Raw genomic sequence first — 14,741 nt, forward strand, 5'->3', positions numbered from 1 at the left:
AGATAGACAATTCAAAAATGTCCTACCCATAATAGTACAATTCTTTTAAAACTTAAACCTTGATCTGATGTGTGCTGTTGAATGAAGATGATTAAATAATTTATCCCAAAGGATTCCACTTCAAGGAATCAAAAAACAAAAACAGAAATAAAGGATTTTATAGAGCCATTTTAGGGGGGGAAAAATGTAAGGGATTCCAGATGCCTCTGATGGGTTATGAAGCCTATGTGGAACTCCCCTTCAAAACCATGGAAAGAGAGATTTTAAAATAATCCTCTTACTTTTAAGGCACCCTGGGGCTTAAACAGAGGCTGCTGATCATAGATTCTCCCACACAGACCATGTACTGGTTTCCTAAATAATACACCAAAAGTGTCTTGGAAAAAAATAACTCACAGCTCATAATTTAGAGTACAGATCAAAAGAAGTTTTATTAAGCATCATGAAACTATAGAAGAGTTTAGAAGAATTTCCCCCAACCTGAGTACACAAGCAGCTTTTTATACCTTGAAGAGAGCTTGCTTTTGTCTCTGGTTAGCCTTTCAAACAGCGAAGAGCAACTTGTTTCTTGTTAAGACAGAGCAAAGACAGCAGACAGATAGCCTACTATTTACCTGCAGGTTGGCCTGAGAAAGCAACAAGTTCTGTGATTTTTTTTAAATTTTGCTTCAACCAGAGTCTAGTATTAATGAAGGTAGATAAAGGTACTTCTCTCTATACTGTCATATTCTGAAGATCCTAACATCCTACAGAAACAGTTGCCTAAGGGTCTTCCCCTCCCAATTTGATTTTTTTTTTTAAATTAAAGGGGCCATCAGGGGCAGCTAGGTGGTGCAATGGATAGAGCACCTGCTCTGGAGACAGGAGGACCTGAGTTCAAATCTGGTCTCAGACCAGACACTTGACACTTACTAGCTGTGTGACCCTGAGCAAGTCACTTAACCCCAATTGCCTCAAAAAAAAAAGAAAAAAAAGAAAAGAAAAGAAAAGAAAAGAAAAGAAAAGAAAAGAAAAGAAAAGAAAAGAAAAGAAAAGAAAAGAAAAGAAAAGAAAAGAAAAGGAAAGGAAAGGAAAGGAAAGGAAAGAAAAGAAAAGAAAGGGGCCATTGCTTGACTCACTTCTTAAAGAGGCCTATTCACTGACTGGGCGTTACCTCACTCAAAGTGAGAACCTGAAAAGACCTTAGCTTAAAAGGGCCAGGGTCTCCCATAGCAATCTGGGCCATCTCTAGTCATCCTGATGAATATCTGGCCACTAGACCCAGATGGCTCTAAAGGAGAAAGTGAGGCTAGTGACCCTGCACAGCCCTCTCTCACCCAAATCAAAGTCAACTGCAAGTCATGTCATCATCTCCCTGATGTCATGATCATCTTCGAGAACAAAGGATAAACACAACAGTAATATGCTAGAAATCTGAATTCCTTCCAAGAACAAAAACTCCAAATAAATGAGATAATTATAGCAAGTTTGAAGTAAATGCCACATTTTATCTCAAAATTCTCTAACAGCAAAGGGCTGAACTAGAGTAAAGGGCCTCTACTTAGAAGGCATTCAGAAGGCAGGCACACAAATTAAATCTTTTTACCTAATTTTGAGATGTATTATGAAACATGTGGACTCATAAGAATTTTTGGAGGGAGAAGATTTAGGACAAGAAAATATTTAAGTCACAGCATTAGTTGGATTCTAGTCTAATTTTGGTTTTCCCAATTAATACTGGCATATAACTATTCCTTTGAATCCCAGGAATTCACAGTTCAGGGATTCTAACAAACAGGCACATTGTAGGTTGTAGCCACTAGGGGGCAAAAGAATTACATCTAAAGTGAGAACATGAAGTGATCCAAATGATTTTCTTGTGAGGCCTGTGGACCTCCCAAATGGGCCTCTAATACAAAGTACAGAGTATCACTAAACTTTTAATAAATATACCAAAAGTCCAAATCCAAATGTATCATCATTCAAAGTAAATCCTTGGAAGATTATCTAGTTATCCTTTCAATACTGCCATTGCTTAAAACATTCTAAAACTATGGAATGTCTTTAGGGCCAATTTATGAGGCAAGGCAAGAGCCTTATTTTTTGTTATAGACCATTTTTGAGCAAAAATGAATGATATTATTCAAGCTGGATCATCCACCTCATTCATCAGACTTAATTCCAAAGAACTTTTGGCCGTTTCCAAAAATTAAAAAAAAAAAGACTTCTAATCACTTTGAATATTCAAAAGAATGTGCCATAGGTTCTGACGGCAATACTCTCCCTCTCTCTCTCTCTCTTTTTTTTTTTTTTGGTGAGGCAATTAGGGTTAAGCGATTTTCCCAGAGTCACACAGCTAATTGAGTGTTATGTGTTTGAGACTGGATTTGAACTCAGGTCCTCCTGACTCCAGGGCCAGTGCTCTATCCACTGCACCACCTAGCTGCCCCATGAAGGCAATTCTCAAAGAGAAATTCCAGCATTATATGTATAAGAATAGAATATCCACTTTGAAGAGGACATATATTTGAATGTATACATAAAAGTCAGTCAGTGGAGAGCTCCTACAAGATTTTCCATTTAAAGAGGGGGCCTAGAGCAGCTATCTATCTCATTATTCATGGCCTGGCTAGACTCCAAGTCTTTATCATGCTTCCTCTAAAGTCTTCCTCCAGATGGAAGGGATGATCTTTTGCCTTTCTTTGTATCCCCAGGATTTAGCACTGCCCTTGACAACTTAATAAATGTTTATTGACTGACTGGGAAAACAAAAACAAAAACCGAAGATACTCCATAGATATATATATATCCTTATATGGATATATTGGGGTAAAGGGGGGAGGAGGAAAGCTGTGCAGAAATAACATGCAAATAAATACTATATATATATATATATATATGTATATATATGTATGTATACATACATATATGCAAAAACAAAATAATTTTGCAGGGGTAGGGGAGGACTCTGGTAGTACATAAGTATTCACATCATGCCTAGAAGTTGCAATTATATGCAACACTCAATCTATAAACCTTTTCAAACTGAGAACATACTTTCCTATTCAAACAGGATTATATATATTCTCAGACCAGTACACAAAAGCCTATTTAAACTACAACATACCTAAAGTATAGCACTATAAGTAATAACACTATACAACCCTAACCATCATATCTAGTGATCTTTTTTTAGAAAGGTAGAGGGTTGTTTTATGAATTGTTCCATTTCCCACTGCCAACACTATGCCTCAATTAGGCCTGTTGCTTTTTGCTCACCACTTCTACCTGACAGGCATCACTGGTAGCATGAGAGAGAAGAGAGAAGGGCATGTGTGGTCCAGTATGGGGTAAGGAATCCTTCATTTGTATTTTGAATTTACTTATCAATCATTCCTATGTTCAAAAACTCTAAAATTGTTTTATTTGATGATAATCTTTTGCTGATCATACCCTTGATCTTGTGCCATCACCCACCACTTCCATGCTTATGAACTCTGAATATATTTTGATCATAATCTGATCATAATTTTTTCACACTCAAACCTTCCATAAATCTCCTTTCTCATCGAACTCTCAAATAAGAACCTTATTTATATTTCATTTAAAAAAACTGAGGATATTTGCTGAGAAATTCTTTTTTTTCCACTCATCTCTTATCACTCAGATGCCTTCCCCCATTATCTCCTCTTTCACCCCTGACTCACAAGGAGACGTAACCCTTTTCCTTGACAAGGCAAACCCCTTTACATACACAAGTGACCCCATTCCATTCAGACTGCCTCCTCTATCATTTCTACTCTCTTATCTATCTTCAATCTCTCCCTGTCTACTTGTTGGTTCCCTATTGCCTACATACACACCTGTATCTCTCCAATCTTTAAAAAACCCTCAATTGATTCATCCATCCCTGCTAGTTGTCATCCTGTATCTTTCTCTTCTCCTCTGTGACTAAACTCCTTGAGAAGATTGTCTGTAATCAATGCTTTCATTTCCTTTTTTCTCATTCTCTTCTTAACTCTGCCATCTGGCTTCCAACTTCATCATTCAACTGAAACTGCTCTCTCCAAAGCTGCCAATGATCTCTTAATTATTTAATTTATTTAATAGCCTTTTCTTGTTCCTCCTCCTTCTTCATCTCTTGGCAGCCTTTGACACAGTTGAGCATCCTCTTCTCTTTGATACTCTCTTCTCTCTAGAATTTTGTGACAACAATCTCTCCTCGTTCTACTCCTATCTGACTGTTTCTTCTCAGTCTTCCTTGCTGGATCTTGAACCAGGTCATGCCTATTAAACCATGGGTATCTCTGAAGGCCCTGTCCTGGGCCCTTTTCTCTTCTCTTCCCTTCCTGTGCTATTTTGCTAAGTGATTTCAGTTTATTTGAGAAAACATGGCTACTTTTTGGACACGATTATCCTGAATCTAAGGCAGGTAGACAGTTAAGTGGCACCACTTTCCATCTCCATGAAGTCAGTAGTGAGCAAAAGTAATACTATCTTTTCACCTAGAACATTTCTGGTATCCTGTGAATTTTGGAATCAAGCCCTCAATTTTTAGGAATAGTATATGTGTCCTTCAGACCAGTGATGTCAAACTCAAATAGAAACAGGATCTACTAACCTGCACAAAAGGATCCCTGTAGGGCACATACTGACTTAAGAAACAACATATTAACATTATCTATGTTTTATTGTATTTTTTATTATTTTGTTAAATATTTGTGTATTTCTTAAATATTCATTTCAGTCTGGTTCAGGCTGTACTTGGGAGTTACTGGTCAGCAGGCTGTGTGTCTGACACCTCTGATTTAGACCTCTTCCTTATCAGGGTTAGGATTTCACAGATGTTAGAACTAAGAATTTCAAAAAGCAAGAGCATCTGCTGATTTGGGGCTGTGCTTGTCAATTACCAAATCTATATTTAGAATTACAATAAGATTTACATACTAATGTCTATTGAGAGAGATTCAGCTAGTATAATTTAAAGGAAGCTGAAAATTATCCTTCTATTTTAGAGTCAGGTGGTGTTGGAGGGGACTGGAATGATTATATGCTACTTTATATTTCCCCAAATCATTGATTAAGGGACTCTTAGATTTATTCAAAATTGGGGAATGAAGCATTCTGGTAGATTTCTAGAGATGTGATATATGCCAGACTCCCAAATATGTTAATTTTATTCCTCTTTAGATTTTTAGGCAATGAGAACTTATGCAGACAATTCTACCTGAACAGTCAGAGATGTAATCTGTGTTTGAAAAAACTGCCAATCTCCTTTTCCTCAGCCTGGGACTTTTTAAAATAGCCTCAAAGCGGGCAGCTGGGTGGCACAGTGGACAGAGCACTGACCCTGGAGTCTGGAAGACCTGAGTACAAATCTGGTCTCACACACTTAGTAGCTATGTGACCCTGGGCAAATCACTTAACTCCAAATAACTTTGAAAAAAATAAAATAAAATAGCCTCAAAGTCTAGCCTTGGTGGTCAGAAAGCAGCAGAAAAGGCTTCCAAATATATCATACCTGTTTCTGCAAAGCAAGTTCACCATCCAGTTCCTGGAGTTTTCTTTCCAGTTGCCACTTCAACTTTTCATATTGTTCCCGATGGTGGTCAATTTCACAGTTCTTGTTGCTACAACAAGAAAATATAGTAATAAAAGAAACCTTAAGCTAGGGATAGATACAAAGGCTTTCTTATAAAGGAATTATTGCTAAAAATTATCTCTCAGGAAGTTTGTTCAAGGGTTTTCTTTTTATTAAGCATTTAAATGTGTCTTATATATACATACGCTATGTACATATTTTATATAAAAAATAGCTAGCTTAGACTACAGAAAGTCCCAGCCTCATAGGAGTTTACAGCCTTAGATATCTTGCTAGACAGAGAGAACATTTAAGCATTCATAATGTACCAGTACTAAGTAGCAGAAATCTAAAAAAAAACCATGCAAGACAGTCCTTGCCCTCAAGTTGCTTATATTCTAATGGAGAACTAAAAGGCAGAAAAGGGACTGGGCTGCTGTATGATGTGAAGATGTCCAGGAAGTGATGGTTCTGAGCAAGATAAGGTGAAAGTTTACCTATCAAATCCTGGCGTCCCAAAGGCAGAATCCATGACAAATCCCATTTAAGTGAAAATAAAAGTATATAAAATAAAATATTTCAAGTCCAAGATCAATCTTCCTTGGGATGTGTTCAAAATTACTCCAGAATGAAGGAGATTATAGTCCCAATGTCCACTGCAGCTAGATCACACCTATACCACTAGGTGCTGGTCACTAAGGTATAGTCAGTTCTGGTTACTATGCTTTAAGCGAAGCATTGACTAATTCATGACCAAACGGGAGGACACAGAACATAATAAAATGCAAAATGGATAATTTGAATACATTAATTTGAAAAGTTTTTGCTAAGTTGGAGTAAAATTAGGTGTCCTCTGAGGTCCTTTCCAACTCTTAGATAATATGATTCTAATCTTCCAACTGACAAGGAGAGATTACAAAACTTTCATGACTATTAGGGTAGTGGAAAGAGTACTGGACTTATAGTTAAGAGGGACCCGGATTCTAATTTTGGTAAATGATACAATCTTTTTGACTTTGAGTTTTCTTACCCATTTAAAATGAGGATAATAATTCCTGTAGTCTCCACCCTATTTTATTTACTCTATTATTGTGAGAATCAAAGATCCTAATGCACATGAATATGTCTTAGGTAGTATTAATATATACAGTCTGTAGCGTCCAATAAGTACATGACACACTGGGCAATACTGTTTTTAGATCAGTTTCCCAGACTACTTTGGCCATGAACTTCTAGGCTTAAAGCACATTGAGGGAACCTATCTAGGAAGCCTGGGAGTATAGAATATGACTGAGATAAAAGAGAGAGGGATAGTGTTTCTGTTTGGTGGTATCTCATCTCCCAGTAATGGAATCTTTGAGTCAAAGGCTATAGACATTATAGTTACTTTATTTGCCTAATTCCAAAGTGTTTTCCTGAATAATTGTAAAATGCACTAATATTCCTGCCTATCTTCCCAAAACCCATCCAAAACTAAGTATGTCAACTCAACCAAATTGCTGGGTGTGAGGTGAAACGTCAGGGATTTTTTGATTTGCATTTCTCTTATTAAGTCATTGTCAAGTTTAAGTCAATAAGCATTTACTAAGTGCTAGGGATACAAAGAAAGGCAAAAGTAGTCCTGGCCCTCAACGAGCTCACAGCCTAATTGGTGAGATAACATGCAAATAGCTATGTAGAAACAAGATATATTCAGAACAAATTAGAGATAATATCAGATGGAAGACACCAGCATTATGGGTGTAGATTTGTAGAAGGTGAGATTTTAGATGAATTCTTAAAGGAAGTCAAGGAAGACAGAGACAGGTAAGGAGAAAGAGAACATTCAGGGCATGAGAGTAAATGAAAATGCATGGATAGAGTCAGGAGATGGAGATTCTTGATCAAGGAATGGCAAGGAGGTCAATGTCACTGGATTGCAGAGTACATAGAAATGTATCATAAAGCGTTAATCATCAAAACAATATGATACTGGCTAAGAAAATGAGTGGTGGATCAGTGGAATCAATTAGGAACACAACACATTGTGGTAAATCACCACAGTAATTTATTATTTGATAAACTCAAAGATCCAAGCTGTTGGAACAAGAACTCACTATTTGACTAACATTACTAGGCAAACTAGAAAGCAGTTTGGCAGAAATTAGGTATAGACCAATATCTCACACTGTATACCAAGATAAAGTCAAAATAGGTCCATGATTTAAACAGAAGGGGTAATATATAAGCAGACTAAGGGAGCATGAAATAGTTTACCTGTCAGGTCTGTGGATAAGAGAAGAATTTAGGGCCAAACAAGAGAGAAAGAATATTACGCAATGTAAAATGGATAATTTTGATTATGTAAAATCAAAAAGGCTTTGTACGAACAAAACCAATGGAACCAAGATTAGAAGGAAAGCAGAAAGCTGGGAAATAATTTTTACAGCAAGTATCTCTGATAAAGGCCTCATTTATCAAATATATAAAGAAGTGAATCATATGTATAAGAATACAAGTCATTCCCCAATTGATAAATGGTCAAAGGATATGAACAGGCAGTTATGCTTATCTATAGTCATATGGAAAAATGCTCTAAATCACTACTGATTATGCAAATTAAAACAACTCTGAGGTACCACCTCATACCTATCAGATTGGCTAATATGACAGAAAAGAAAAATGATAAATGCTGGAGGTGATGTGGGAAAACTGGGACTTTAATGTACTGTTAGTGGAGCTGTGAATTGATCCAACCATTCTGGAAAGCAATTTAGAACCATGCCCAAAGGGCTATAAAACTGTGCATATCCTTTGATCCAGCAATAATATCACTACTATGTCCATATCCCAGAGATTTAAAAATTTTTTAAAAAGGAAAAGGATCTATTTGTACATAAATATTTATAGCAATTCTTTCTGTGGTGGCTAAGAATTGGAAATCAAAGGGATGCCCATCAAATGAAAAATAACTAAACATGTTGTAGTATATGATTGTAATGGACTATTATTGTGCTATAAGAAATGACGAGCAGCTAGCTGGTGCAGTGGATAGAGCACCAGCCCTGGATTCAGGAGGATCTGAGCTCAAAATTGGCCTCTGACACATAACACTCACTTACTGTGTGATTCTGGGCAAGTCACTTAACCCCAATTGCCTCACCAAAAAAAAAAAGAAAGAAAGAAAGAAAGAAATGACAAGCATGATGATTTCAGAAAAATCTGGAAAGACCTACGTGACCTGATGCAGAGTGAAGTGAGCAGGACCAGGAGAACACTGTACACAGAAACAACAATACTGTATGATAAACAACTGTGAATGACTTAGCTATTCTCATTAATGCCAATGCCAAAAGACTCATGATGAAAAATGCTATCCACCTCCAGAGAAAGAACTGATAGCATTTGAATACAAACCAAAGCATACTATTTATCTATCTTTGTTTCTTTTCTTTCTTTTTTTGTTTCTGTTTTCTTCCATATAACAACTAATATGGAAATGCGTTTTACATTATTGCACACATATAACCTATACCAGATTGCTGACTATCTCAAGAAGGGAAGAGAAAAAGGAGAGAAGGATAGAATTTGGAATTTAAAAAAAAATAAGTTAAAAATGTTTTTCTGTGCAATTGGGGGAAAAATAAAATTTTATTAAAAAAAAAAGCCAAACAGCGAAGATTTTAATTGATTCTGGAGGTTTAACAAACTTTTCTACTTCCTCTAATGGACAATGTTGTCTTCCCCCATTAGACTACAATCTCCTTATGAGCAAAGATAGTCTTTCGCCTTTCTTTGTTTCCCCAAGAGTGACTAGCACATAGCAGGTGCTTAATAAATGTTTACTGACTGACCCCAGACCTATATAATTGAATCAGACTTTGAATCAGGGTAATCCTGTCTTATCAAGATGTCATGTTCTATGACACCCAACCTAAAATAGTCACCTAGCTTGACCCATTTCTTATCATAATTGTCATCTTCTCCATAGCTAGTGCTTACCTATATTGGATTCCACCTTAGGAATAAGGCTGTCTGAGGTATACAGAGTTGGAGGATCTCACAACCAATGGCAAAGTCCAAAAGAACTATGCATTATCTAAACCGTGAATGCTATAGGAACACAAAGTGTGTCATATGCTTCTTTTATCTCCCATATTCCCAGAACGTAATTATCACTTCTTGAACTGAATTCTCAGCACTGACTTATGGGAAAGAATGATAGTTTGCTCCCTTCTCTCAAAAGAAGCCCAGTTCAACACTACATGGTTGGAAAGTTCTGGTGAGGCCAAGCTATTACAGGTGGTTTTGGTGACCATGACCATGTCTTCATTGTTTATAATTAAATGGGTTTCCATTATGTTCCTCAAACTCAGCATTTTAAGTCCCACCTCAATGCCTTCAAGAAGGTTCCTCCATTCTTAGACTGTGACCCCTCCTCACCTTTGTCACTTTAAAATTCTTAGCTTCTTTTAAGACTTAACTCAGGAGGCAGCTAGGTGGCGCAGTGGATAGAGCACCGGCCCTGAAGTCAGGAGGACCTCAGGTCAAATCCATCCTCAGACCAAACACTTGACACTTACTAGCTATGTGACCCTAGGCAAATCATTTAACCCCAACTGCCTAAACATAAAAAAATAAGAAAGACTTAGCTCAGGTCTACCTTTCATAAAAGCCCTTTCTGATTACCTCAGTTGTCATTGCTCTCTCATTCCATTTATTTATTGATCTCTGTTGTATTCCCCAGTTGAATACAATTCCTTAAGGGCTAGGACAAAGGAGTATTTCATTTTTTTTCTTTTTGATCCCTAACATCTAACAGAGTGCATATACACACAGTAATGCCTAATAAATGCTTGTTGAATTGAATGTGTTTTATGAGAATTAGGAAAGCGTTGTAGCAAATTTCTCTAATAAGGTCTAAAATCTAAGACATATAAGGAATTGATTCAAATACATAAATACAAGAGACATCCAATAGATAAACAGTCTAAGGATATAAACAGGCAATTCTCAAGGAAAGAAATCCAAGCTATCAACAAATACATGGAAAAAAAATGTTCCAAATCACTAATAATTAGAAAAATGCTAATTCCACTGATCAGATTGACAAAGATGACAAAAAGGGAAAATGAGAGTTGTTAAAGAGGTTATAGGAGGACAAGTAGATTAAAGCACAATTAACAGAGTTGTAAAATAGTTCAACCATTCTGGAAAACAATTTGGAACTGCACAAAAAGTCACTAAATTTTGCATATTGTTTATCCCAGAGATACTTCTACTAGATACATAAACTGAAGAGATGAAAGAAAAAAGAAAAGGATCCATATGTACAAAAATATTTACAGAACACTTCATTGTACCAAAGAAATGTAAACAAAATAGCTAACCATCAATTAGGGAATGGCTGGATAAATTGTGGTATATGAACATAATTGTAAAAAATGATGAAAGTGACAGATTCAGAGAAACTTGGAAAAACTTGTATGAACTGATGCAGAGTAAAATAAGCGGAGTAAGAGAACAATTAACACAATAAAAACATGTTTTCTGAGGAAGGAGCCAGGATGGCAGAGAAAGGCAGTGACTTGCTTAAGCTCTCCTCAAAACCCCTCCAAATACCTTTAAATAATGACATAAAACAATCCCTGCAGCAGGAGAACCCAAAAAAGGATGGAGTGAAATAATTTTCCAGCTAAAGACAACTTAGAAGGTCAGCAGGAAAGATCTGTCCCACCTGGGTGACAGTGAAGCACAGTCTAGCACAGGCTGCGCCAACATAAACCCAGACAAAGCAAACCAGGAGCAGGCCTTGGGAACCACTGAATCCACAGTGGCAGCAGCTACTTCTGGAGTTCTCCTTTCTCACAGAAAGTAAGGAGATCAAACAACTGGTCAGAAGGAGATTACAGGGGTGTTTTTGCTAGCACTGAGGCAGGATTCTGTCCCATGGTGAGGAGCAGCATAAGCACACCAGAGGTTGCAGCCACAGTGGAGGGGGGACCCTCCTCACAGTTCCAGGGCAGAAAACAGTGCTTGTGGTCACACTCATAGACAAGAGCACTACTCAAGCCAGGGGGGTAGTAAACATCTCTCCTAAATCGTACCACCTTGGGACAGCTAGGTGGCGCAATGGATAGAGCACCAGCCCTGAAGTCAGGAAGAGCTGAGTTCAAATCTGGCCTCCAACCAAACACTTGACACTTACCAGCTGTGCGATTCTAGGCAAGTCACTTAACCCCAATTGCTTAAAAAAAAATTGTACCACCCTGGAAGAATTGAAAACTTACAGGTCCCTAGAAATATCTCTGAAAACAGCTGCACAAAGCTCTTTCCCCTGAAGCTTGAGACAGTGCACCCTTCACCCTGGAAGTGGAGCTCTATTTTAACAAACAATTGAAAGTCAAGTAATAGGCAGGGGAAAAGAGCAAACAACAATGGAAAAAAAAATCTGACTATAGAAAGTTACTGTGGTGACAAAGAAGATCAAAATACATACACTCAGAAGACAAAAACAAAGTCAAAGTTCCTACATTCAAAGCCTTTAAGAAAAATATGAGTTGGTCTCAGGCCGTGGAAGAACTCAAAAAGTATTTTGAAAATTAAGTAAGAGAGGTAGAGAAAAATTGGGAAGAGAAATGAGAGTGATGCAAGAAAATCATGAAAAACGAGTCAGCAGTTTGGTAAATGAAACATAACAAAAACTTTAGAAAATAACATCTTAAAAAATAGACTAGGCCAAATGGTAAAAGAGGCCCAAAAAGCCAATGAAGAGAAGAATGCCTTAAAAAGCAGAACTGGCCAAATGGAAAAGGGGGTACAAAGGCTCACTGAAGAAAATAATTCCTTAAAAATTAGAACAGAGCAAGTAGAAGCTAATGACTGTATGGGAAACCAAAAAATAACAAAACAAAAGCAAAAGAATGAAAAAAAACCAGAAGAGAATGTAAAATATCTCACTGGAAAAACAACTCACCTGGGAAATAGATACTGGAGAGATAATTACTGGACTACCTGAAAGCCATGATCAAAAAAAGAGCCTAAATATCATCTTTCAAGAAATTATCAATGAAAACTGCCCTGATATTCTAGAACCAAAGGGTAAAACAGAAATTGAAAGAATCCACCAATCATCTCCTGAGATTCCAAAATGAAAACTCCCAGGAATATTATAGCCAAATTCTAGAGTTCTCAAGTCAAGAGAAAATATTGCAAGTGGCCAGAAAGAAACAATTCAAGTATTGTGGAGCCACAGTGAGGATAACACAAGATTTAGCAACTTCTACCTTAAAGGACTGGAGGGCTTGGAATATGATATTCTGGAGGGCAAAGGAACTAGGATTACAATCAAAACTAAGTATAATCCTTTGGGGGGGAAATGGACATTCAATGAGATAGAGGACTTTCAAGCATTCTTGATGAAAAGACCAGAGCTGAATGGAAAATCTGACTGTCAAATACAAGATTCAAGAGAAGCATAAAAAGGTAAAGAGGAAAGGGAAATCATGAGGGACTTATATAAGGTTAAGTGGTTAACATTCCTACATAGGGAGATATTTGTAATTCAAAAGACCTTTCTCATTATTAGGATAGTTAGAAGGAGTATACATAGACAGAGGGTATAGGTGTGAGTTGAATATGAAGGTATGATAACTAAACAAATAACATTAAGAGGTGAGAGAGGAACGGACTGGGAGAAAGAGAAAGGGCAAGGTAGAATGGGGTAAATTATCTCACATGAAGGAGGCAAGAAAAAGCTTTTACACTCCTGGATCCCTCTCACAGTCTTTCTGTATATAAGATTTATCTTGTCTCCATTAAAGTGCTCAGATTCTTAAGATCTGGCCCACTTGTATTAGTGATACAAATGCTTAGATTCCTTAATATGGCTAATCTTTAATAAAAGTTGTCTTTGGCTGGGGGGGTAAAAAAGCTTTTACAGTGGAGGGAAAGAGTGGAGAGGTGAGAGGGAGTGAGTAAGCCTTACTCTCATGAAAATTGGCCAAAAGAGGGAATAACACACACTCTATACACACTCAATTGGGTATAGAAATCTATCTTACCCTACAGGAAAGCAGGAGGGGAAGGGAATGGGAGGGGGGGTTGATAGAAGGGAGGGCAGACTGGGGGAGGGGTTAGTCAAAAGCAAAACATCTTTGAGCAAGGATAGGGTGAAAGAAGGGAGAACAGAATAAATGGAGGGGGGGAGAACAACAGGATGGAAGGAAATACAGTTAGCAATAGTAACTGTGAAAAAAAATTTTAAGTGAGTTTTTCTGATAAAGGCCTCATTTCTCAAACATATAGAGAACTGAGTCAAATTTATAAAAATAAGAGCTATTCCTAAATTGATAAATGATCAAAAGATATGATCAGTTTTCAGGTGAAGTAATCAAAACTATCTACAGATATATGAAAAATACTCTAACTCACTATTGATAAGAGAAATGCAAATTAAAATAATTCTGAGGTACTACCTCATACCTATTAGATTGGCTAATAGGACAGAAAAGGTAAAGCACAAATTTTGGAGGGGATGTGGGGAAAATGAGACAGAAATGCCCAACAGGTGGAGTTGTGAACTGATTCAACCTTTCTAAAGAGGAATTTGAAACCATGATCAAAGGACTATAAAACCATGCACACCCTTTGACCTAGCAATATCATGCTAGGTCTGTATCCAAAAACAGATAAAAAACAAAGAGGAAAAGGACCTATATGCATAAAAATATTTATAGCAGCTCTTTTCTGGGAGCAAAGAACTGGAAATTGAGGGGATGGGATGCCTATCAATTGGGAAATGGCTAAACAAGTTTTGGTATGTGATTATGATGGAATACTACTATACTATAAGAAATGATAAGCAGAATGCCCTCAGAAAAACCTGGAAAGCCTTACAGGAGCTGATACAAAGGGAAATGTGCTGCATACAAAACAACAGCAATACCGTAAAATAATCAGCTATTAATGACTTAGCTACTCTCAGTAATACAATATGGGACAGCTTTAAAGGACTTATGATGAAAAATATTCTCCATCCCCAGATAAAAAATTGATGATGTCTAAATACAAACTGAAGCATACTTCTTTTACTTTATTTTTCTTGAGGGTTTTTTTTGGTCTATGTTTTTTGACAACATTACTAACATGAAGATGTTTTACATGATTACACATGTACAACCTATATTGAATTTCTTGCTTT

General features: G+C 36.9%; 1 protein-coding gene across 3 annotated transcripts in view; it reads right to left on the bottom strand.

The window, feature by feature from the left end:
- The window catches only part of CCDC57 (coiled-coil domain containing 57), a 260,478-nt gene that overhangs the window by 207,761 nt on the left and 37,976 nt on the right, over nucleotides 1–14,741 (bottom strand). For all 3 annotated transcript variants that reach the window (XM_021000950.2, XM_021000949.2, XM_021000948.2), the window contains exon 3: nucleotides 5,501–5,609. In XM_021000950.2, the coding sequence (XP_020856609.1) occupies nucleotides 5,501–5,609 (109 nt within the window). The remainder of the gene's footprint in view (nucleotides 1–5,500; nucleotides 5,610–14,741) is intronic.

This window comes from Phascolarctos cinereus, unplaced genomic scaffold (assembly GCF_003287225.1).
Source record: "Phascolarctos cinereus isolate Bilbo 61053 unplaced genomic scaffold, phaCin_HiC Scaffold_5;HRSCAF=322, whole genome shotgun sequence".
NCBI classification, from domain to species: Eukaryota; Metazoa; Chordata; class Mammalia; order Diprotodontia; family Phascolarctidae; genus Phascolarctos; species Phascolarctos cinereus.